Genomic DNA, 25,319 nt, shown 5'->3' on the forward strand with positions numbered 1-25,319 from the left:
TTGTGACTCCTCCATGGGGAGCAGCAGCTGCTACTTTAGCACATTAAGATATAATCCTCCCAATTTCAGCTTAAAGCCTGCAAATAGGAGCTTGTGAGTCATTCAGCAAACTCTGCTGGGGAACTAGGACAGCTGGAGGGAGCAGGAACCAATCCCACCACCTGATTTCCATTTTTCTCTGTCTGCAAGGCTGAGATATCTCTTTACCTTCTTTCCAGAAAAGAACTCACACAATCTTCATGGACCTTGGATGTATTTTACCCACCAACCCTCTCCCTAAGAGGGTGGGAAGGTCTGCTTATGTCAGCTCACAGAACTGAGGCACAGGGACCAGGATTGCTGCTCTTGGAACTACTCACATTTGCACCATGGCCATGCTGAAGCATCTGTAATTTTCTGGAAGGAGCTGGAGCTATTAAAAAAAGGCCTCTCCAACCCAGCTCCCTATTTAATAGTCAGAAGTAATTTCAATCAACTCTCAGCACCCTGAACAGAGTTAGAGACATGGACCAAGCTGAGCAGACTTGGGAAAGGTTGGGAAAAGAAAGAGGTATGCAAAACCCTCTGTACCCTTCTGCCTGGGGATGACAAGTGGCCTGGAGATCCACATCCTCTCTACCACTCTAAGCCTTAAAGGACTAAGCTGTCTCTCCCAAAAGTCCTGATTCTCACGAAAACTCTTGGTCCCACAGTCTCCCCTGTAAGTTTCCCCAACCAGCTTCCTCCTTCTGCCTCCTGCCAAGCAGCCTGCCAGGGCACATTTACAGCCAAAGTTAACACAAGCTCAAAATCCTGGCTAGGAACACAGCAGCAGCCAGATTCTGGAAAAAATCAAAGGGGAACACGTCATAGCTAGCATTGAGGATGGAGCTTGCCAGGGTTCCTTGAGATTATTTGTCTTGTTGCCTGCTCCCAGGAAAGCTGATGCAAAGCAGCCAATCCATCCCTGCCATCCACCACACTCCCCTGAAACGCCCACCAGGAAGTTGGGCAAGAGACTCTGCCTGAACATCCAATGCCTGCTCCTGGGCTGGCCAGCCACAATGCCTGTTTCCTTAGGAGCAGGGAAGAAGCAGCAAGGAACACTACATGTGCCAAGAGCAAGGTGCCAGCATCTTTGGACTTCTGCTTGAAAAAACAAAGTGCAAGGACTCAATCACAGCAGCATAACTTGAACCAGGCTTTATCAGGGACTGAGTGCCACCAAGAATGCTATCTAAGCACCCAGATAAAAACTGCATGTGCAGGCAGGTGACTATCAGGATACAGAATGAACCAGAGCTCAGGGTCAATGAAGCCAGCTGGAGCGTGCTGCAAGCCAAGAAGGTATTCCATGTTTTCCTCTGCTACAAGTAAAGTCAGAATTTGGCCTGCTGGCCTCCTCTCCTCAAAATCTTTAAAAACTTACAGGGATTTTGTGTTTAAATTATAAAAGGCATCATGTCAGCTGAAGAACTCACTGCTGTAATACACAGCCTGATCCAAGGAGCCAAAAGATTTCAAGCAGGTCAGCACAAAGCAACCAAACAGGTGAAGCTCCACCCTGAGCCAACCTCTGATTTTCTTACCATCCCAAGGGAGTTTTTCTGAAGAGCAGGTTATTTTAATTTTTTTTTTTTTAATTGCAGCTTGTCTTAATGCTTGAACAGGGCACCTGGGCATGCTTGAGACAGCAGGCCTGACCATGCTGGTGGAGGGTTTTGACATAAATTCAATCATTAACCACAGAACTTCAAGAGCTGGTTTGCTACTGCCCCTCTGTCAAAAGCTACCATGCCCAAGCTGGGAAACATAATATACAGTCCTGACACAAAGTCCAGCAGCTTCACTTAGCCTGCTAGTAATGATGAACTTCACTAAGTGGTAAGGTTTAACACCAAAACAGTCATTTGGAGGACTCAAATCCTCAGTGGTAGGTATCTGAATAGACACCTGCATGGAGTTTATTTTAGAAACAGCTGCACTGTTCAACCTCCGAGGATATTGCCAGGTTATTGCTTTATATGCCAGAGAACAGAGCTTTTCCTCCTACTTACGCACCAGTGCTTCCAACGCAAAAGCTGCGCTGTGCCTGACTCAGCTGTACTCACCTCGGTACATGCCAAAGTAGCCTTCCGAGCGAATCGTTTTAATGAGGCAGTCAGACCTGCAAACACAACACAGGGAGATCAACCACAGCACCTCAAAGGTGGGTGAGTGCAGAGAAAAACAAACAAATTTCTTGGAGTGGTTTCCATTTACATTCTGTCAGCAAAACCTCAGCTGAGATGGGAACCACGTCAGCCTCTGAACGTGCCGTTGTTCAAGCCTGAGTCCCATTTCACCCCCTCAGTCCCATTTCAACCCCTGAGTCACAGGGGCTTTGAAACCCCTGGCTCACCCTGCACACACTGTCTGCTTTCTAGAAACACAAAAGGGAAAAGTGTCACTGCAAGGGCTGTTTATCCAGGGTCCCCTGTGGCAAATGCACATGAAATGCTCTAACAAGCAGATCCCCATGGGCACATTTTAAAATCCAGCTCTGGAAGGGAAATGAGGGGGGTCAAACCCCCCATGCTGATTTGTTTGTCTTACTCAGTGAAATTTGACACGAGGCACACAAAGATGAGATGACCTGAACACTCAGTCATCTGTGGCCTCCCATGAAGATTAAAACATGCACTTTTAACACATCAAGTCCCACAGCAGGCAGCAAGCACATGGGCTCTTGCCCTGAGGACAGCGTGGCAGGGTATTGTGCTCCAAGGGGAAAACTGTCACTTTCCTTGTTGCAAACACATTTACTACAAATGGGAAAACCCTGCAGAGCACTGGCTTTTGAAGGCACAGAGACACACACCCCTAGCAAATCCAAAGTCACAGTTCAGGATAGCTGCATAGATTCCCTGGCAGTTTCCCTCTCTGGACCACAGCTGCATGAAGCTGGAATGCTGTCTTTAGGATCTTTGGAAAGAGACAGGTACTAGCTCTAGACATACAGGAAAGGAGAGGTGCACATGCATGTATGGGTACATAATTTAAGGAATAAAAGGCTCTTTTAAGCAGTAATAACAGAAGTGTGGCTGATTAAAACACAAATGCATTTTTAAGAGATTTGGCAACACAAGGAGTAAACTTCTTCTCAGCTCTGCAGTAGTGCTGAGGTGGAAGAGAAGGAAATACAAAGCTTCCTTGAGGGCTTTATGGCCATGGGCAAAGACTGTTCTAGAGTTATTTGTGAAGAGCCCATCTTGCATTGCTACCAGTCATGGCAATGAGTTTCCCCTCAGCTGGGACTCCTTGAATCCTTTGGCATCTCATCTTTCACACATTCCACCCTAGCCGCTGCAACCTGCACATACTCATCTCCTTCTGAGCAGCCCCTCCAACTCATCTGCAAGCCCCAGAAATCTCAGTGCACCTCCCTCCTATCCCTCCTGTCAAGTTCTCACACTGCATGCAGCGCTGGAGGCAACACATTTTCCCCGAGCCAGTGATGCTGCAGCAGGGAGAGGAGTGAGAAGAGCTGCTCCCCACCATATTGATACAGCCCTGCTGCATCAGGATAGAGCTTGCATGTCACTGAAAGCCCCTCAAGCTGCAGCAGAACAAGACGCAGCCAAGGCTACATCCAGTGTTCTTCTCTCCCTGGAAAAAGGGAGCCAACAGCCAACTAAAATTACACTAAAATGGAACCCCCACAGTAACACACCTGGGGCAGCACAGCCCAAAAGCCAAGCTCTCTCCATCCCTCAGAAGTCCTTTAGTGTCTTTGTCTTTTTAAAGTGAAAGGTTCCCCTGATGCCAAAGATCTCTTGAGCATAAGTAAGGCATACTATTTTAAAGTAAGAGAGCTAACATTTTAAAGGGACTTGCTGCCTTTCTTGGGTATTCAGCAGACACCAGGTAATTGGTGTAGTCAGGAGATATAGTACTGATGGGCACACAGCATTTCCAGAAAAAAAAAAACTGTAACAGGGGAAACTTTCTTAGGAAAGCTCAGCCCTTCCTGTTCTTAGAAGCAGCCAGTTCAAATATACAGTGTAAATCTTATGTATTCCTCAACAGCTCCTGATCTCACTGCAAGTCCTGGCTATGGAGCTGACTTGCACTTGACTGCTGGGGGTTAAAGCCTCTCTCCTACCAAGCTCCCTTCCAGGCATGAGACATCCTGGCATGCAGCCCCAAGGAGTGCCTACAAGTTCTTCAACCTGCCTAAACTCCTCCTGCTGTCAGGTCACGAGGACAAATGATCCTCAGGGAGGTGAAGCAATCTACAGCAGGAGCAGGACACAACAAAAGGGGATGCAAAGCAATATGGGCAGCCACATCCTGCCAAAAAGTCATGGCACACTGACAGTGCAGGAGGGAGCAGAGAGCACAGGAACAACCAAGGGAAGCACCAGAGCCTACAGCCTAAGCTCACGTCATCAGCTAGAGCAAGGAGGCACAGCAGAGACAGCATTTCCTTCCTATTCCCCCTCTGCCTCAAATTCTCCTGGGCAGGAAAGAAGAAAAGATGGTGTGGAGGAGCAGGGATCAGGTTACACTAGTTCTAAACCAAGTCGTAGGAGGACAGGACATACCTCACCAGTCCCAGTCCCTTCTTCCCCTCAATACCACAAATTCTTTTGGAAAACTAAGGCCTGTCTCTGGTTGCCAGGATATAGCATCTTGTGCTAAGTGTGGTACCCATTCTCACAGGAGACACACAGCCCTAAGCGCTCGACACAAACTCCAAGTGAATTTGGTGGCCTGGATACACTCGTGCCTTCTTTTCCTACAGGTGCAGTAGCTGGGGTTCTTTTGGACAGTGGATGGCTGGTCTAACTATAGCATGTGTCAGCCTGTGATCCTTCAAAAGGCCCACATGCAATGCTCTAGACTGGGAATGAGCAACTTCTTCCTCTTTTTAAAATTGACACAGCAAAGGAAGGATCTCCAATATCACAGCAATGGAAACAGAACAGAGGCAGAAACTCCCTCAGGCACCTGACCAGCTCAGCAGACTCCTTGTGTTTGGGATCAGTTGATTGGGATTCCTTGTGGTTTGGTTCTGAGCCCTGGCAGTAGTGAACACACTGCTCCCAAGCCAGGGATGCAAACAGATGTGCCTCTGCAGAGGACTCCCCTGCTCAGCTCAGCAGCCTCAAAAGCTGTCCTATTTGCTTTATCTGCTCTAGCACAGCTTGGCTCCAGACTGTCCCCTGGCTTTCCTGAGGACAGCCAGGTTCCTAGAGGTGCTGAGCTCACCTGAAAGAGGTAACAAAGTGCAAAGACTCCTGTGGAAAGCCCTGAGGGATGGTGCCCGTGTGGGCAGTACTCACAGGCTGCTGTACATCCGTTGGCCATTCTGCTGGTTCTGCAGGCGAGTTTTTGCCAGGTCAATGGGAAATACACAGGTGACCCCGATCAGCCCAGCTATCCCTCCATTGATCAGCTTGGCAGGTAAACTGCAAGGGGATGAGATAGAGAGAAACAGATGTCTTAGCACTGGGTAATATCAGGGAAGGGAAAGAGCAAAGAGCTGAGGACTTTTGTGTGACCAGAGTTAATGCATCGCTGTGAGACAAGGCTGTCCCCCCCAGCACAAAGGAAGCTCTTCCACAAAGCAAAGCTTGGTTCCTGCTGTGCATATGGAGAGGCAGAGAAAGCAGCACATACCATTAACACAAACCACTGATGAGTGGAGTGGAGCCAAACACCTAACCCACACATTACGAGGAGCAGGAAAAAATCCTGTTGCCCAGGACATGGGGATTTCTGTTGTCCCTAGAGGAGAAAAGACTGAGTGCTGGACCATCCACCACGTGGACAGCCTTCAGCTAGGGCCTGATGGCATCCAAGCCAGCAGGTTTACTGACAAACACTTTCCTGCACCACAATCAGATCCACAGCTAATGAGAGGGTCGTGATACATCAGCTGCTACCATCATGTGGGAATGGCTCAGCAGAAGCACCCAGCTGGCAGCCACGGAGCAGATGGCTGCAGCCACGGGAAACTGCTTCCAGACCCATCTCCCAGGGCCAGGGGAACACACACAAAGCAGCAGCCCAGCAAAGCCACCGGGCTGGCAGCCTGCAGGGCTGCAGATGTGGAGACGTGAGCTCATACCTCTGGGGGAAATCAAAACCTGGCTCGCTGCACGTGCTTCCGAAGCACGGGGCTTTTTGCACTCCCCGCTGTGTTCCACTGAGAATTCCTGCAAGTGGCACTGAGCGAAAGCCACATCAGCTAAACATGGGTTCCCAGCAAATTCAATTAAGAAAAATGTCCTGCACTTACATGCTCAATAAACCACTGCACAAAGAGACAAAGAAAGCCTGTTTGAGTCAGTCCCCTCCAATAAAGCACAGGATATGGCTCCCTGAACACAGGATGTGTCAGATATTAAGCTGGTGGCCGACAGCACTCCTAGACTGCAGCTGGGTGAGCCTGCAAGGCCTATCTTCCCCCTGGGGGAACTGCCTTTCATGGTGGTGACTTGCTGCTCTGGATGGGGGACAGACTGCATTACCCTTCAGAGGCAGCAGTGCTGAGGCTGGCCAAGGCACGGTGGGGTGAAGCCCTGCAAACATCTTCCCCCCAACAGCACTCCAGAGCAATCTGCATCAAGGGGCAAATGCAGAGAGGATCAATAAACAGCCATGCTTGAGGGAAAGGCAGGATTGGAGACTGCAGGTTTCAACTTGAAAGGTCCCTGAGGAAAGCAGACAAATGAGGGATGGAAAAAATATAAAAGACTTTGTCCGCAAGGGCTAAGCATGATCTTGACACCTCAGGACTGACATACCTTGACACACTCCATTCAGCCTCTGCTGTCCTGCACCCAAAGCTCCTTCCTCCTCAACACCTGCCAATATAACACACACACAGCCCCAGGGCTGGCACAGCTGGAAGAAGAGGTGCCAAGGATGGGCAGACAGATCTGAGCTCAGCCTACAACTCCAAACTAGACAGTGCTGACTGAGATTAAATCAGCACAGTACTTCAGGAACGCAGGCCCAGATCAGTGTACAAGCTCAGTGCAGAGCCAGACTTTCAGACCTCACCAACTCCAGACTGTTGCCTCAGGGATCTTCATGCCACAGTCTGAGAATGGAATAGATTTGCCTGTAAACTCCTACACTGAACTTGTTCTCAGGACATGGGAAAACTTCAAACAGTAAACTTCTTATCATTGTGCTCTCCTTATCTAACCCACAGTCACCCTGAAGGAGGAGGTTAGAGACCAGATAGAAGTGTCCCAGGATGGAGACACCATGGACAAGGAAGGTATTTGAAGACAGGATTACCTCAGCCTCCCCAAATTCAGCTCTGAAGTCACTGTTGGCAGGTCACAGACTGTGAGGCACAACTAGTGCCCCCTTCCAGCCTCAACACTGTCATCACTTCTCTAAGTGTCCCTGAAACACCTGGGACAAGCAAACACGTGCCTTTCTCAACCTGTTCCAACAGTGAAATCAACCCAGGGTTTATATCAGGTGGGACTGAGACACAGACACAAAGGTCCTGCCTGCTGCTACTGTAAGTGCAAGAGATTTCCCCAATTTCAGCCCAGACCCCAGCAGTAAAGGGGAATCATCCGATGAGGCTGCAGACAGCCTCTCCCTCTGCCTGTGAGGGCAAAACCCTTGCTCAATACTCCCATCACACCTGAATCTAGCCATGAACACTGCAGGGGGAAACTTGCAGGGATGGACATGGAGCACTATCCAGCGAGACACTGAGATCAAGTTCCACGTGCACTGCTGCAGAAATGCAATGCCCTTGATCTCACCATGCAGCAAACCACTGCTGTTGATTTTAGTCTTTTCTATCAATCTTGCTCTACTAAGGGGTGTCAGAAACAAGTCTCCTTGGCTTGGCTGCCTGTGACCACTGCAGACACATGGTCCCCTCAACTGGAGAGATGAGCAAAGCAGGAGAGGTGAGGGATTTGAGGCACAGAGAAGAACATGAGACAAAGACCATTGCACCTGAATCAAAAGCTATTTCCCCTGTGACAGAGTCATCCCACTTCACACATCAGTGCTTTCTGCTCTCTCAAGGGATAAGAATCCACTGTGCCTGGTCTCTCTGTCCTATTTAGCTTCTGCACAGCTACTGCCTCTCACTACCTACGTGTGCAGGGCTTAGTGAAATGGGGACAATGCTGGCTAGCATGCAAATGAAGCCATTTGCTCAGTTTAATACAAGAAGGGATATAAAGGCATCCCAGTTCTCCTCTTCTAGTGCTCCTCCTCAGCCCTTTTAACTAGTCCCTGTAGCCAGCAAGCTCCTGCTCACACCCCCAAGAGCACACTGGAGGAGCCAGGGCACATCTTGTAGGACACATCTCCTCTTGTAGGACACATCTCCACTTCCTTCAAAATACCAAGTCAAATAGCCACAGGTGTCTGATCATTTTGCTTTGCTGAGGTTATGGGGAACATAGACCTGCCAGGATCCATGGAGGTGAATCTCTGCATGCCCTTCATGGGTGTGTTGGAAGAGTTCCAAGTGCTCTCCAAATTGGGTAGCGGATGATGGCCAAGTCTTGGCACACAAACACTCCACAATGCTGTATTTTTATCAGCACAGCTCAGGATTGTTTACTTTTGCAGAAGACAGGCGTATAGGAAGATATCCAAATCATGGCAAATGCTAAGAAGGGACAGCCCTCTTGCCTGCAGCATTCAGGGACTGCCAAGTCCTGTCCCTTTGTCTGCATGTTTCATTCACCCACTCACCCCACCTGTCCTGAGCTTTTAACCTGGAAAAGTAGATGTTAGAAAAGCAACATGAGAAACCCCACAGGAATCCCACAGCATGTAGGAGTCGCTTAGCTGGGGCAACTTCACAAGCAGCAAAAAGTTAAATCCACATGGAGGACTGTGCAGATCCACCTGACACAGCTCTTAGGAAGCAAAGGGTAGAACTGTGTCTTTCCAGGAAATGAATCCCAGTTCATTTCCAGGGAAAACTCAAATCCAGCCTTTACCAGAACCAATACTCTCAAGTTTCCACTGTGCACATAAGTGTCCTTAATCATTGTTGGCACTTCATATTCCTGCTATCACTCAAACCTTGACTCTGTAGAGTAAGGGCACAAGGCTGCACAAGGCTACACAAGGCTACGTGGACTTTGTCTTCACAAGTACTGCATCCTTGGCTGGTCAAGGACCTGGCTTTGCTCCCTTGATGCCAGCAGCTGAAGTCAGCAGGTCAGGGTGACCTTTGAAAGAAGAAACAAAAAGGAACAGACTCATGCAGCATAGAAAGCAGAGAGTAGAAAGAAAAAGGCAATGAGAAAAAAGAACTAAGGAAAGCAGAGATGTGACAACACGGCAGACAAACAAAATAAGAGAAGGTTCAAAAAAAGCAGGTAAGACAGGAGAAGAAGAATCAAAACCGTTAAAGGCTGGAAGAGGTGATCAGGTGATTTCCTCCAACCTCCTGGATCCCAAATGGAAATAAGTTTGAAAGATTTTAAAAGAAAAACCTAAAGCACAATTTAAAAAAAAAGTTACCTGATCTGTTTATCAGCCATTTAATTCAAACTTGATCTTGTTAAGAAATGAATCTGTTCCTTCCAATCGTTCTTTTTCAGTTACGTCTTTCTCACTTCAGTTTCCTCCTGGGAAAGGACAGAAAGACACCAAGAACACAAAGTTGAGACACTTATACTCTCCTTAAAGCTCAGGGGCTCCTTGGCAGGCAGGCTGTAGGGTTAGGACAGCTGAGGCACAAGTGACTTAAGGGAGCACCTGATCTCCTCAAAGAGGAGACTGAGCTCCAGAGGGAGCCTTATAAATGTATGTCTGTAAATATAAATATACAAGGACATATGGAGGGAAGAGTTGCCAAGGTCATCAGGCTCTAGCAGCATATGAGGAAGGGCAGCAGCCAGGCAGGGCACAAGCTCTGCCCAGAATCCAGGAAACAGCCATGTCTGTCACTTCTCTCCAACTTCAGAGAGCGTTTCACACCATACCATGCACATCCCCAACCCTCAGCAGGTCCACCCAGGCAGCCCAAGAGAGTCAAGTGTCATGACAAGACTCTTTTAGCACCTCCCTTCAACACATACATGCTGTGTCCAAAGGATAGCCTTCAAAACACTGCTTCTCCAGAGGTTATTTTCCTTCCCCTATTTCCAAGCTTAAACAGACAGCCCATGTTCAGTCTTGTGCCAATACTGCTTTTTAAGCAATGCCTCTCCCTCCCCAAGCTACTGATGCCACTTTCCCCTTTGGACCGCTCCTTTCAGCTCTGCCAGACTGCAGGAGTCAGTTCTAAGACTCTTAATTGTTACTGTTTAATGAGAGCTGTTAGAAGTCACCACACAAAGAAATCTGGACACCAGAGAAAATTTCAGAAGTGGCCACAACTTTCAGCTTTCTGGAGATGCCTTCATCTCCTCACCTGCAGCATGGGAACCAGATGCCCTATGCTCTCTGCACGTGTCTCAGCAGTATTCAGCCAACTCCCTCCCTCTTCCCTTTCACTTGCCACCTGGATGCTGAGCCAGAAGCAAAGGAAGTACCTTTGCCCTTTCCCTCTGGAATGAAATTTGCTCCTGTACTGCAGATTTCCTAAGCCACACAGAATCTCACATCCAACAGAGGGGCTTACAGGCCAGCACTTCTGCTCTGGAGATACTTCTGGCTCTCAGTGCATTCCTGAAAAGAGAAGGTCCCTGAAAGTGTGAAGAGCTAGTGAAGGTGCAAACAGGTATGGGAAGGAGTTCAGGTCACCCTCCTTTTATATCAAATGCCAAGGATAGGACAGCATGAAACCATTTGTACAGTCCCACTCTTGGACATGAGACTGAAACTGCCTTTTCTGCAGCCCCACATTCAACTAGAGCTGTGAGAGACCAGCACAGGGAGCTCCCTAAGGAAAGGCATTCCTCCTCAAAACACTGCACACAAACCTCACCCACTGCACTATGCTGTTATACCTTCTGTGGCCCTCTTCAGACAGTTCACCTAATCCCAACTGATCTGTGGCTGCAGATCTTAAAAAAGCTCCAGATCAGCTAAGTCTGCACTTTTCAAGGGAAAATCTCTTACACTCTTCATTACATGTGCTTTATATGCATGTCCACAAGAGCAGCTTGGTTTAGGTTAATCTAATTTTCTATCAAATTAACCACAATAAGACAAAAATATAAAAATATAGGAAGACCAGTAGCTGAAAGCCTGTAACCCTGTCATAAACAAATTGTGAATCATGAAAACTCACTTGATAATGTCTACACACTCAATTAACTTGTGTTATCGAGACAGGCCTGACAAAATACATGCACCAAGTGGTCCTGACAGCCTGCTCCAGTTTTGCTCTGGCAAAACACCCCCTCTTGTTGCCTCTGCTGCACCCTTCCATGCAGAGGGGCATTCAGGAGGACAGACATCCACCACAAAGGGCAACAGCAAGGAAAGACAGCAAGGCTGCCAATATTCAGCACAGCCAGGTAGCCAAAAGAGTGAGAGACCAAGATGGACACACAAATACATCACAGGGCTGTTTCTTACCTGCTGACACAAGTAGGGCAATGGAGTCCCTCTGCACCAAGAGAGGCTTGGGACAGCTGAGTTTATTTCTCTCTGGCCTTTTTTTCTTTTGACTTTTGGCTTCAGCTCTCCACCTGCCCAGTAACTACAGAGTCTTCCACAGCTGTCTGATCCATCTGGAAAACTGCTGCTGCTTCCCACCAGGGAACAGATGCTCCTGCTGTGGCTGCACAGCAAGACAGGGCAAAAACAACCTTCCTGGGTATAAAACTGGGCAAAGTTACAGGTTTCCTTGGTGCTGGCTGTACAGCCAGCAAATACCAGGACTAGTATCATCTCCCCTAACAAAAGCCACTCAACTCGCGGACGAGCGACGGGAAGCGAACAATGTGATCATTTTACAGCAGACACCAGCGCTTGATAACTGTTTAAACAGCACCTGGCACTGCAGAGGCCTGAATGTCTGCGGCCAGGGGATTTTAATGAATTAAGGGATTTTAATGCAATGAAGTGGAAAGCTTATTTGAGCTCTGTTTGTTTAAACAGAGCTCCAACGAATGATCATTTGCAAAACAAACCCTAAGTCACCCCAAGCTCTATCTGACCACTTTGCTGTAATCTACAGAACTCCCTGAGTCCCTTAAAAGAGGTGAATGATGAACCCTCCAGTGGCCTGGTCAGGGAGTTTCTGAGCTGAGCCAGACCCCAGTCACTTCCAGGGCTGGAAAAGAGCTGCTACCGTTCTGCAGTCTAAGAGGGGGGAAAACTGGCTGGGAAGAGAAATCTGGGAATTTTACAGGACATTTAAAAAACAAATCCAGAACAACATTATACATTTAACCTAGAAATGAAAGAGATTAAATAAAGACCTAAGTATATTTTCCCAGGAACACAGTGCTCTCAGGAGCCAAAAACTGCACATAAAAGCAGGCAAGCATCTGCAGCCAAGCAGGGTGTAGCTCCAACGCTTCCTGTGGGAGAAGTGTCAGGGAGCAGAGTTTGCATCTTCCTAGGAAATCTGCCATCAGGACCTGCACTGGGGCAGCAGACAAGCCAGCAGCACCAAAAAGGTACTATGCCTCAGAAAGTTTTTGTATGGTTAAACATCAGGACAATGGCACTGCTGGAACTGGGAATCTGCATGGTAAAAGGAGCTGAGGAACTGGGAGGAAACTGGTTTAAGAAGTGAAATAAGAGTCACCAGAGAGCCACCTGAAAGCCAGAGGCTGAGCAGCCTTCATGGAAGTGGATCCTAAATTGAACATCCCATAATTAAGAGAATGAGAACAGCATGAGAGTATTTCCTTCCTAGAGTGCTGTTAACACAGCTAGGCATGGATTAATGCCCCATTACTTGCACACCAGGACATCCCTTTTACATTTATTAAAATGATCAGGCAAATTAGTTGCAGAGCCACACGCACACCGAAGCGGTGCAAATGGCCTGAAGCTCATGCTGACACATAAATGGCTCAGGAGCCTCCTCAGTCCTGCCTTTCCCTTTCTCACCTCCCAAAAGTCAGCTCCAGACAGTGACAGAACAGCCACACTAGAAGTACCACAATGCAATCCTGGATGTATCTGGTCCTCATGGCCCAAGCCACCAAAGTGGTGCTATTTTTCTCCCCTGCCTTGCCATACATGTCCCACACAAATCAGACAGTGAGGCTTTCTCCAGGAAGGCCAACCTTTGTATCTGCTCTCCTGATCCCATGGGGCATGGGGCTGAACTTTCAACCTTCAGGTTTTGCCTTATCACCTGAAGGAAGAGTGCTTACTAGAAAATCACAGCCCAGCGTGAGGCATGGAGGGGAGCACACAGACCTCATTTTGTCTCATTAATGCATCACACCAGTAAGCTTGGATTGGAAATACGGGCACCCAACATCTCCACAAGCCAGGACATCACTGGAGCAGAAACAGGTTAAACTTACCCACAAGTCTCTGACCTTGCTGACTGCATTTAGTGCCACCAAACTGCCCTACAGATGTGGGTTGTCACCTCTACTCCCAGATGCCACTGCTCTACCCCCAGTCTGAGCCGAGTACAGCACCCTCCTTCTCCTGCTCTTTGCCTGCCAGGCTGCCAGAGCCACAGCTGCCATCCTCCAAGCCAGCTGTGGGCTCCCAGTCCACCAGCTCCCCCAGTCCTGCCAGCAGCACCCCACCCTCCCAGAGGCCAGCTCTTCCCTTCTGCCCTCTGCCAGCACTCCCATGTGCAGATGCCCTCCCCAGCAGCCCCAGTGCAGCTGAGCACATCCTCTCAGGCTCAGGCTGCTGCACATGCTGATTTATCTGAGCACACACAGGCTGCCAGTTTGACAGAAAACCTTTAGCAAATGTCAGCTGCTGCTGTGGCCGAAGAAAGCAAATCTGTCTTCTCCCTACACCCAAACGTGTTCCCATCCCTGATTTCATGCCAGCACAAATATTTGTGCCAGGCAGTCAGACAGGAATGAGACAGAACTGGAGGCCAGCACATGCTGGAGCTGTCACTGAAAGCCAACTTCTAAACTACAACCTTGACTTAAGAATAAACAGCAGAATGGGAAGTCAGGACTCCCACATATTTCTATTTGTCTTGAGAGCAGACAAACTCAAAGCCCCAGTGAGAGAAGCTGATGTCAAGAAACGGGGCTCAGAAGGTGAGCAGAGGAAACCAAGCTGTGCCAGCATCCATTGTGTCAAGAGGACACTGCCACACAACCATTCACAGTCAGGGATGGCAAGGGGAAGGTATCAGCAACATGTACCTGCTGGGAGAGGAGAAACCCTCTGGGATCAGCACACTTTCCTTCACAGCACAAATGCATCTGAAGGTGCAGACACTGCCAAATTTTGTTAATGACAGGAGCAAAGCTGTCATCACAATAAGGTTTAAGGAGTGCAAAATAAAACTGCAAATATTTCCCGAGAGAAACTGCTTTCTAGATGCATGACAGGCACAAAGAGCACAAGGGAGCTGGCACCAGGTAATGTCACCTGGGGAGAAGCTGTCAATTTGGCTCTTGCCTGCTCAGGACAGTTTGGGACAGAGGGTTTAGAGAAAAGAGGTGGCAATTTAATCTGCTACCTGCTTGCCTTTAGGCCCTTGAAAGCAGGGACTGCCATGAATTTCCTTGCAGGACCTGGCAAGGTATTAGTCCTCAAGAAAACAAAGCAGCTCCCAAACACGCTGGTGAATGCTCTCCACCATTACAGAGTGTCACCCCTGCTCTGGGGACAGCACGGCCCCTTCACACCATTCTGCCACCAAACAGAAGCCCTGGGGCTGCAAACTCACCTGCCTTGTGGTCAGCAGCCAGCTGTACCCGTACCACTCTGGGCTGTGAAAGCACCAAGCCAAAGGCAGCCTTCCCCCTTGCCTCAGGTGATAAAAGGCCAAAGTACCAGCGGGGAGGTGCCATGCCAGCCCCCTGCACCATTGGCTGCTCACACCCTCCAGGGACTGGCTCGCTGGCACAGTGCCCACTCAGCTGGCAAGGCACGGGATGCAGAGCCTCAGCAGGCAGGGCACTCCTCCCTAACAGCCCCTGCAATGGCTCTCAGTCCAGCAGTCCCTCCCCATCCTCCACAACTGACCTCTGTCTCGTGCAGCTTCCCTCAGGCTGGTCCGGATGGGTTCCTCCCCTGCCCCCTCCTATCACCGTGAGAACAGTCAGGCTGGCAGCCTTGCAAAACTGCAGGCAAACTCTGCCCCCATATCCAGCCTGCACTGTCCCTGCACACAGGGGAGCCTCAGCCTCCATATCCACCCTGCACTGGGGAACAACTGCATGCTGAGACCCCATGATGAGAGAACGCCTCAAAACATCTCCTGTGTGCCACAAGGGGACAGGAGAGTCCCCTGGCTGGGCATGTGTTGTAGAGGTGTTTGGCTTTGCAACTGCAGGTGGTGCAGTATAGATTTACCTGAATGCCCACAGAGGGGAAAAAGAAGAATAAAACTCCTGATTAGCAATGAGGATTCCTGAGCTCGCATTCCAGCTCCATCACTGACTTGCCCTTCACCTACAGAAGGATTTCAAACCACAGCTGGCAGCCTGATGAACACCCCATGCCTATGACAACATTCCAGCTTAGGAAAAAAACAAGCCTCGAACAAAAACAGTCCAACATCTTAGCAGACAGTAACTCACCACATCCAAACCAGTGCAGTCACCCATAATGCTGCAACAGAAGAGGATTTACCACAGGGCCACGTTGGAAGTGTCACAGGGACAATCCCTCAAGCCCCAGCAATATCCTGCATTCTGATACTGCATGCACACTGTTGCAACCATCCTCTCCACCAGGATTTAATTGAGACTACAGGAGATTCACACAACAGTAGTCAAGATTTGCCTGATGTCCTCAGTCACCAGGGTCACCTCCTTGCAAAGCAAAGGAGTTACCAAAGACATCAGGCAGAGCCTTGACTGCTCCTGACAACGGCCCCTCTATCTGCCTGGTCTCAGGCACACCAGGAAAAGCCAGCATAGCTGCTGACTCCAAAGCACAGATCAAAGTGAGTGGAGCAGCAGGTGTCACTGGAAAGCAAGGGGACAAAACAGCAGGGAAGCAGGTGGGGAACTTCCTGCCTCCAGGCAGTAAGAGCAGGAGGAACACATCCAGTTTTCCTACTCCCTCCCCTTTGGGCTCTCCATCCTGCTGCAAGCAGAGGCTGGCCCCCCACTCCCAGTACAGCAGCATCACACAACTTTGTCGGCTTTGCTGAGAAATCTTTTGTTGTAAGTAAAGACAAGAAGACAACAAGCACCAGCTGTTACCTCTGTGAGAGCTAAGGCTTGGAGCGAGGCCTCCAAAAGGCACTGTGAGCAGCAAGAGAAGTGCCTTCCTGACTTGGAGAGCTTCTCCAGGCCAAAAAACCCCAGCAATTTATTTAGATTAGAGCAGAAGCCATTTGCCCTATTGCTTAACAAAAGGAGTCCCATGGAGGCCTCTTCTTGCATCAGCATGATCCCTTTAACACTGAGATGCCAAGCCATCTGCCAAGACAGAAAGACTTGGGGAACAGGCCTGTGCTGGTCTGGAAGAAACACCAGATACACCCTTCAACTCTGCATGTCTTGAGTAGAGACTGCCCTGGATCAAAAGATTGGAAGCTAAACTCATCTTGAAGGTGGGAATGGTTATCAGTACTGCAGCACACCAAAAGGCCCCAACACCCACCTGGGATCTGTCGTTTGAGGGGCTGCTCTGACCTTCAGTCAAGGAAAGTCCCTGTCCTGGAGATTTTGCAACTGAGCAAAAGTAAGGGTTGAGTAAGGACAGCCCTTAGGAGAAGTGACTCACCCAGGGCTCACATGGGAAGTCTTGGTATCAAAGACATTGGAGATGATAAATTGAAGGAACTGGAGGGAAGGTATGAGCAGGACAAATGAGCTTGCAGTCATCTTATTGAGAACACACTGCTCCACTGAAGGGCAACTCATTAAAACACTCTTAAGGCAGTATCTTCCCTCACAGGAGAGAGACAACAGGTCAGAAAGTGCTCACAGACCCCCTGGCAAGACAGAGGGGAGCAAAGGAAACCAAAGGGAGCTGCTGGCGCTCTTCCCATCTCAACCTGCCTCCTCTCAAAGTTCTCAAAAAGGCAATTGGGTCAAGTCTCAAAAGACCTGGCTCCTCTGCTCTGCACAAATGCCACATCAAGCATGCTGCCCTGCTGCCCTGTCACTCCTCTGAACACTTACAACACAAGTAACAAGCTTCTAAATTTAGGACAACTACTCATGCTCAAAGCAAACTGTCTTGGAGTAGGTGCCAGAGGGCTGAAAACCCTTTCCATGCATCTCATCATAAAATCTTCAGTTGATGTGGTCATACAAGGCCAGGGCATGGCCATAGCAAAAATTCAGGCCCAGCACTTGCTTGGGATTCCAATCTTTGGTCTGTAGAAACCTGCAAGTCCCTCCACCAATTCAAAAGGATCTGTAAGAGGTAGCTACAGAACAGGTAACCCATATGCAAATACAATTAAATATACATATATATAACCAACTTTGATATTAAATGGTTATTTAAATTAAGATTATAATGGGTTTGGTTATTCTGCAGCTGCAGAGGCAGCAGCAGAAGCACAAGCTAACTGACAGACAGCAAAATGGCCTGCACATGATCATGCTGGTGTACAAGCAAGTGCACCTTGGATGCTACTGGACAAACATTAAGTGGCTGCTTATTGCCAGTAATGCTCCTTTCCAAGTGCCACCTGAGAAATCATGTCACATGCTGAATTGATACAATTGTAAATATTTTTAAATCCACCTTCGTCTGGATCTGTTCTTTACACCAGGTTTCCAGGTTTCATGAAATTACAGCTTCAGAGACATGCAGCATTAGCTGGAGAGAGAAGACAACTTTGCTGAGCTTTTGGGAGCCTGGCAGATGGGAGGGAGAGCAAGGAGAACAATTAAGAACTCACATACAGCATTCCTTTTCAATAACCTGTGGTGGTCAACAAAGGCAGGAGCCAGCTGACAGTGACAGACAGACCAGCCCTCAGAACTGGAAGGACATACCATGGAGAAACTCAGCGCAAATCCTTCTCTTGGGTGCTCTGCCAAGAGGCTGAGTAGAAAAGTGTTCCCCCCTCCCAGTTTAGAAAATAACCACCACGTACAAAGCAGTAATAAAAAACAACCAACCAAGAAGCCCAAGGGAAAGCTAAGGGTTGGATTCCATCTCACTCGGTAGGAATGAGGTAGAGCACTGAGCTGAGGTCCTGGGGCCTGAAAGGGACCATTCATTCCCCGGCAGCAAAGAAACCAGGGCTATTAGCTCTCAGCTTTCTCTGCTGAAAGAAAGGGGTGCCAGTGACCCTGCTGGGAGGAATAAGCATCTTTTCAGGCCAAATTGCAGCAGTACCTCACCAGAGCAACACTCAACCAACCACAGAGCTGTTCCTGTTGGATGCCTTGAAGTGTGTGGTCCTGGGATGGTGCTGGTTCCTTGTGTCTGGTTCAGATGCTGCAGAGGGGAAGGTCTGACAGCTCAGGCACTGCTGTGCCCACAGTGCACTCCTGGCAGCCCTGCCCTGGGGCTAGCATGGAGAGTGGCTTGGTGAGCTGCTCTGCCAGCTCCATCAGCACCCCTGCCACTGACTACTTCCTCCTGGATTGCTGGGGATCTTTTCTGCTCTCCTGGATTGCAGGAGATGTTTTGTGCTCTCTCTGTCCCTGTCTGCCAGCTCAGGGGACCAGCTGCCCCATGGATATTCAATTTTACTGGTTAAGACTGAGACAAAGAAGGCATTAAGCACCTCAGTCTTTTCCTCAGCCTTTGTTGCTGTTTCCTCTGCATCCAGTAAAGGATGGGGATTCTTTTTAGCCTTCTTTTCTGTTGTTAGTGTATTTATGAAAACACTTTTTATTACTTTTCACAGCACTGGCAAGATTGAGCTCTAGCTGAGCTTTTGCCTTTCTTATCTTCTCTCTAGGTGACCTAACAATGTCCTTGTACTCTTCCTGAGTCATCTGCCCCTTCTTCCAAATGTTGCAAACCCTTTTTTTACCTGCCTTGGTTCCTGCAAAAGCTCCCTGTTCTACTAGGCTGGTCTTCTCTCCTGCTGGCTCATCTTTTGGCACAGAGGGACATCCTGCATCTTTAAAATTTCCTTCTTAAGGTATATTCAGCCTTCCTGGACCCCCTTTGGTGATCTCCTTCTTTACTGCATCAAGAATTGAAAACTATGTAATTTCATGGTCACTGTGCCCCAGACTGCCCCCAACCATCCCATCTCCCACCAGCCCTTCTCTGCTTCTAAACAGCAGGTCAGGGCTCTCTGACCAGCTGTGTCAGAAATTATCTTCCACACAGCCCAGGAATCTCTTAGGCTGCCTTCTCTGTGCTGGGTCGAGCTCCAGCAGACATCCAGCAAGTCTCCCACAAGAATAAGGGCTGGCAATCATGAAGCAGTTGCTCATTCATCTGTCTTTTCATCCTGGTTGGGTGGCCTGAAACATACTCCCCCCAGGGTGTCTGCCTTGCTAGCCTTCCCCCTAATTCTCACCCACAGGCACTGAACCTTATCATCACTACCCTTCAGCTCTCAATAGCCAAAACACTCCCCAACAGACAGACAGTCACTGCCTCTCCCTCCTTGACTGTCCCTTCTGAGGAGCACACAGTCATCCACTGGAGCACCCCAGCCATGGCAGTGATCCCACCCAGGTTCCACCATGGTGCCCATGTCACAGCTTTCCTGCTGCCACGCTCCCTCACAGCCTCTTGGGCACCTCCTCGCTGGCAGAGCATGGGAAGCTGAAAAGTCCTTAATTTAGAGTAAGCAGTACTTAGCAGCAACTAAGATATCAGCATGTTATCAACATTGTTCTCATACTAAATTCAAAACACACCACTGTACCAGCTACTAGGAAGAAGATAAAATCTATCCCAGACAAAGCTACAACACTGGCTAAAAAAACTTTTCTGGAAAAAGCCTCCTGTCTTGGTGTGTACTAAGAATTCCACAGCTTTGAGCCAGCATGAGCCAAGCAGTGTCCCTTCCTGCTCCTGAAACAAAGGAAAAAGAAGGAGGGGAGGGAAATCACCATCTCTGTGCAGCATCTGAGGTACCCCAGCAGGTATATATCTTCCCCCAGACTTTCTTTGCTTTTTTCTCCCCCCTGCAATATACCTGTTAGGAACTGCACATGGGCACCATTGCAGATCCTCACCCCACACACCACTCACAGAGCCTTCATTTAAAACATTGAGTTCTCCTGAGAACAGGCTCTAAGAAAGTAGAAATTACATTTATCTGCTTCAATCTGCTGCAGCAGGACTTGTGTGCATCCCTGGTCACTCCATGGGGATCTCAGACTTGTTTTCCTTCTGTGCCTCCCAGGAGGTCCAGGTTCTCAGCAGAGATGCAAGCCAGCAGAACTCACCCTCTCTGCTGGAGCCTGGGGACTTGCTCCCCTGCCAGATGCACCAAGAGGGCACATTATTACAAGTACATACACACTTTGGTCCTGTTTCATGGGGGTTTCATCATCCCTTTGGCTGTAACAACTTCACCTTCTCAATGATGCTCCTGCACAGGCTCATGATGGCCAAGAACAGTACAGGCCTTGCAAGCCCAAGCTTACTGGGCAGAACCAGCAAACAGGTAAAATAAAAAGAGGGAGTAGGAGCAGGCAGGACACCTGCATCTCACCCTGTTTCTTGTAGGAGACCTGACCAAAACAGCACAAGCACATCAACAGTTTTCCAGTACCATTCTTCCTGCTCCTCCTCCCAGCTTATGCTCACCACAAAGAGCACAACCTGTGATTACTGAAGAAGGGGGAAGAAGAGAAGAAATGCAGGAAATCTCCTGTGCATGCATAGTGGTCTTGGCTGAAAAAGGCCCTCAAAATGCCTAACTCACTAGTTTTAGAATCAGTGGAGGACTTTACTATCCCACATGCAGAACTACTGGAAGAGATACATATCACCATCCTGGACTCACAGACTGCATCATTCCAGGGTGGTGGAGCACAAACCATAACCTGCAGCTTCTGTGAAAAAAAGGAAGAAAAAAACCCAAAACCAACCAAACAACAAAACCAAAAGAAATCCCCCAAACATCTGGTGGCAAACATCCTGGCAGCATTCCATGGGACCTAGGTAAGTGCTGTGCATGGCAAGACCCCAAACAGCAAAAGGAGCCAAGGACCACAGTGCTGCAGGAAATGAAATTACTTGCAACTATCTCTGTCCTTTTACAAGAACCTTGCTCGTTTCCAGTCTCAAATATGAGCAGCACCAGAATACACTAGCCACTTCCTCTGCCTCAAAATCACCAAGGGGAAATAGGATAGACAATGAAGCAAAATTACTATCAGTACCTAGCACATAACCTGATTGGAGCAGAGTTCAAGCGTGGGTTGCTAAAGTTTATTTCTGTAAATTTCCGCCTCCCAGTCTGTGTCATATTTCGCTGATTCATTCTACAGATCCTTTTCTACCGACAGGGTAGAGCATAGGAAATATCCAGGGCTGGTTGTTTAGTAAACCTGCACTGAAAGTTCCCTTCCATCTACTGCGCCTGCTGCTAATTCCCTTCACAGCTCTGCTCATTAACAAAAATACAACACAATAAAGGAGAACCGCACACATACACACCTCACCCAAATTTCCTCCATACTGGCTGGTTCTGAGTCACCACCAGTGAATAACTGTTGCACTAAGGAGGACACGGTTATTAAATTAATAGGGGCTGCTTAACCTGGCTACAAATATACACGAGTTCTTTGTGCCTTAGTGAGCTAATAAGGCATGTGCTAATTACATTAATTCAAACAAGCCCAGCATGCCCTGAGGGCAAAGGGAGAGAAGGGTGCAGCAAACTCAGGCGTTTTCATAACAGCTGTGAGACAGCAGAGAGTACTTGCCTTGACACAGCTCTTGGAGAAGCACAGGAACACTGGCTAGCACCCTAGGGCTCACTCAGCCCAGCTGCTGCCTGGGTCATGTGCAAAATCCCTGCTCATTCACCCAGCCCTTGGTGCAATGACAGACACAGGATCCTCTCTGCAAAGGGCCAGCCAGCTTGTCTGCTCCTATCTCTGTGGCCCAGAGCACATGGCAAGCCTTGGGATGCCACCCTGCTGCTCTGGGACTGTGAGCCTGGACCCTGCTGGCAGCCTCCTTCCCACACGGCACCAGCAGCCTCCAGCCCTGGAGCAGCACCAAGGGCTGCAAGTCACTCATCATCCAGCCATGTGATGCTCCTCATACAGCCCCATCTCCTCCCCAACCCCAAAGTCAGCCATGACAGCTCAGACAGACAGCACGCAGAGCCTGCAGTGGGACCTTAACCAAGTTAGGCAATCCCAGCACATGCACAAACCTAACTGGCAATGGAAGCAGGCAGAAGGGACAGTTGCACCTCCCACGTCAAAATGGCAACAGAGCCTTCAGAAAACTAACAGGCTGCAGCAAGAAGAAGCAAGGAGAGAGACACACAATCCCAGCAAGGTTCAGATATGCTCAGAGAGGAGCCTCCCATTTCTCCAGCCCAAGGGTAAGCAGAACTCTAACCTCTGTCACCCCTGAAGAAGGCTCAGCATCAGCTATGTTCACACTGAGGTGTCTGCTAGGAACTGTCACCACTTCCTAGCATGCAAGGGAAGGAAAGGAAAGGAAGAGGAAGTTGGTCATATTTCTTGGCACTTCCAAGGACACATGCTCACCAAACACTTTCTGAAGGATGTGCTTTTCCTGTAAGCACTAGGGGACTGTGCTGGAGCAAAGCAAAGGTGTTGCATTTTTCTTCTCCCTCTCTCATCACTTCTTCCTATACTGCATGCATCTGGCAGCACATCTTAGGGCCACCCCTAACAGATGGGAAAAGCCAGCACCTTTCTCAGCTATGCTATGTGAATATTAAGCGTTATAAAGGCATGATGGTGTCTCTGTCTCTGCAAAGAGAGAATCTACAACCAGGCACCAGATGAGAGCAGTGGAAGGGTAGCACAACACCATTTTTTCTGCACAAAGAGGAGCTGATACAGGCTCGATGCAGTCCTGACCGTGTGTTGGGGGATAAGGTGCAAAGATTTTCATGAAGGGAACAGTACCAGGGATTTTTAGCCCCTGGAAAATGCCACATGATTTACTTTCCCAGCAGAGACTGTGGTTACTCAACCACTTGTCCAGCATAACTTCAGACTACTGCTCTTCCTTTCCCCAGCAACTCAAGGAACTCACTTTGGGCCAGGCCTATTCCCAGGTCACGTGTAGCTGTGAACACACAAATGCTTGTGTTGACATAAGCAGAGAGAGGCAAGAGTGGAAGCAGGGCTGTTCCTCTTGGCAGCGGCCTGCAGCAGCTTGCCGAGTGCACCGATAAAGTAAACCAACATACAACAATAACACAGAACAAGAATCCCTCCAGGGAAGTCTGGGAGATAAGAGCTTCTGGGCCCTTAACAACATCATTTAAAAGGCCTAGTAACCCAAAGCCCTGTGGGTCTGCATGTCAACTGATAGCTGTCACTCAAAAGTCCCAAAGAAGGACTGTTGAGCCTGGCTGGAACTGCAAAGCATCCCACAAACAGCGCATCCTGTCCCTGTAGCAAAGCCACAGTGCACCAAGAGCATCAGCCATGGACATGGGAACCGACTCTAAAATATCCCAGTGAATGAAGCAGGACCCCAGGGTGTGAAAGGACAGACCCTTCCTGCATGACCCTTTGGAGTCAGGAGCTAGGCTCCACCTAAGGCAAGGTGACAGAGAAGCATCAAGCAGGAGCCACCACGTAAGCATGCCCACGCTGGGGTACAGGCTGCAAGCTCAGCTGCCACTGGAGCCAAGGCCTTCTGTACAAGAGACCAGACATGGAGAATTGACAGGATAAAAAAAGGACATCTCCCAGCCTTCCAAACACTTTGCAACAGCAGGCAGAAACCCCTCTGAAGAACAAAGCTTCTCATTACTTCTCAGTGCCAAAGGCAGAATTTCACTAGTGCTCCCAGTGCACTAGAAGAAATGCCACTTAAATGTCATGTTAGTCAATATTCCTTACCTATCAGCCACAGGACACTGCTGCTGCCAGTCCCTTTGCTGTGGGGGTACGTGAACACAACTGCTCCCCCTGCATTGCCAACAGCCCTGCTCACCCCCCCACCTCAGCTGTTTTGCTTACACCAAAACTGTTCAGATCACAACAAAATGGTTCCTTGCTAAACGCACATCAGCAGCCCCACATGGGTCAGGCTGCTTCTGAAGAGGTTAGCAGGGAAACTCATACACACTCTGTGACAATCAGAGGAATTGTCAAGGGGACTGTAACCACCACCTGACGGCTCAGGAGGCTGTGGCATAATCCATTCACCAGCTCCCTGCTCACCCAGAGTGCAGTGAATCAACAGGCTGCAAGGCAGGCAAGGCATTCCCAGCAGGAAGACAATGTATTTTGGAGACTACAGGCAAATCAAAACACATCTAGTCCTGCTCACCTAAACAGAGTGCAGGGAGATGAGTAACACAAGAAAGGGGAAAGAGGAAAAAGTGAAGTATATCAAACTTGAAAAGTCATTCTCTGAATATCAGATGTCTCATCTGGCTACTTCAAATGTGCAGGGCAATGCTGCTACCTGACAGATGTATCCATACGATTTATCTGACACACCCTCAAGGAAGCAATTCATCCTGCACTGCTTGAGAAACTGTTTTCAAAAAGTTTCCAAATGAAAACCACCTCACAACTCTGCTCTAATTACCAGCTCTGTCTCACAAAGAGTGCATGGCAGCAACAGCAGGCAGCAGTAGACACAAGGAATTGTCATGCCAGTGAGCAGTGGAACAGGCACGTTGCCTCGGAAGACTAGCAACAGTTTGGCAATGCAGGAACTAGACACACTGTTCTGCTCCAGAGCTCCTTGGACAAGGACTCTGGGCTCCAATCTATAACCCAGCTGGAGTCAGCTGTGACAAGTGACATGGGAACCTGCCTGCCCCAGAGCAGAGCCCACTCAAGATGTGATGCAGCACTCTGGGGGAAACACATTTTCCTCTCCTCTGCAAGAGCAGTAATTTCACTGGAGAGAGGAAGAGGGGAGGCTGGCTACAGCAGAGTTCATCAGGGTTCTCAACCATGACATGTAAACCCTTACCCATGCCCTTTCAAGCTGCCAGCAAGTTTGCCAGCTCACATATATGCACATGTGTGTCCAAACAGCACATGCCCTTTATCACAGCTGATCCATTTGTTTTCAGCTCCACACCACCTCAGTTTGCACTGACACAGGTCCAGGACACTGCAGCAGCACTAGGGACAACCCAGTGTCAGATGACCCACAGCCTTCCTACAATCTGAGCTGTGTGCCAGGCAAGATGTCACAAGCTG

At 48.9% G+C, this 25,319-nt stretch overlaps 1 protein-coding gene across 1 annotated transcript in view; it reads right to left on the reverse strand.

The window, feature by feature from the left end:
• Positions 1-25,319, reverse strand: part of SLC25A22 (solute carrier family 25 member 22) — a 51,832-nt gene that overhangs the window by 19,114 nt on the left and 7,399 nt on the right. Inside the window, exons 2-4 of the mRNA XM_058026372.1 lie at positions 9,493-9,599; positions 5,307-5,432; positions 2,091-2,146 (exon numbers count right to left, since the gene is read on the reverse strand). Of these exons, the coding sequence (XP_057882355.1) occupies positions 2,091-2,146; positions 5,307-5,432; positions 9,493-9,512 (202 nt within the window). The 5' untranslated portion in view covers positions 9,513-9,599. The remainder of the gene's footprint in view (positions 1-2,090; positions 2,147-5,306; positions 5,433-9,492; positions 9,600-25,319) is intronic.

The sequence above is a fragment of the Melospiza georgiana genome, chromosome 6, assembly GCF_028018845.1.
Source record: "Melospiza georgiana isolate bMelGeo1 chromosome 6, bMelGeo1.pri, whole genome shotgun sequence".
Lineage (NCBI taxonomy): Eukaryota > Metazoa > Chordata > Aves > Passeriformes > Passerellidae > Melospiza > Melospiza georgiana.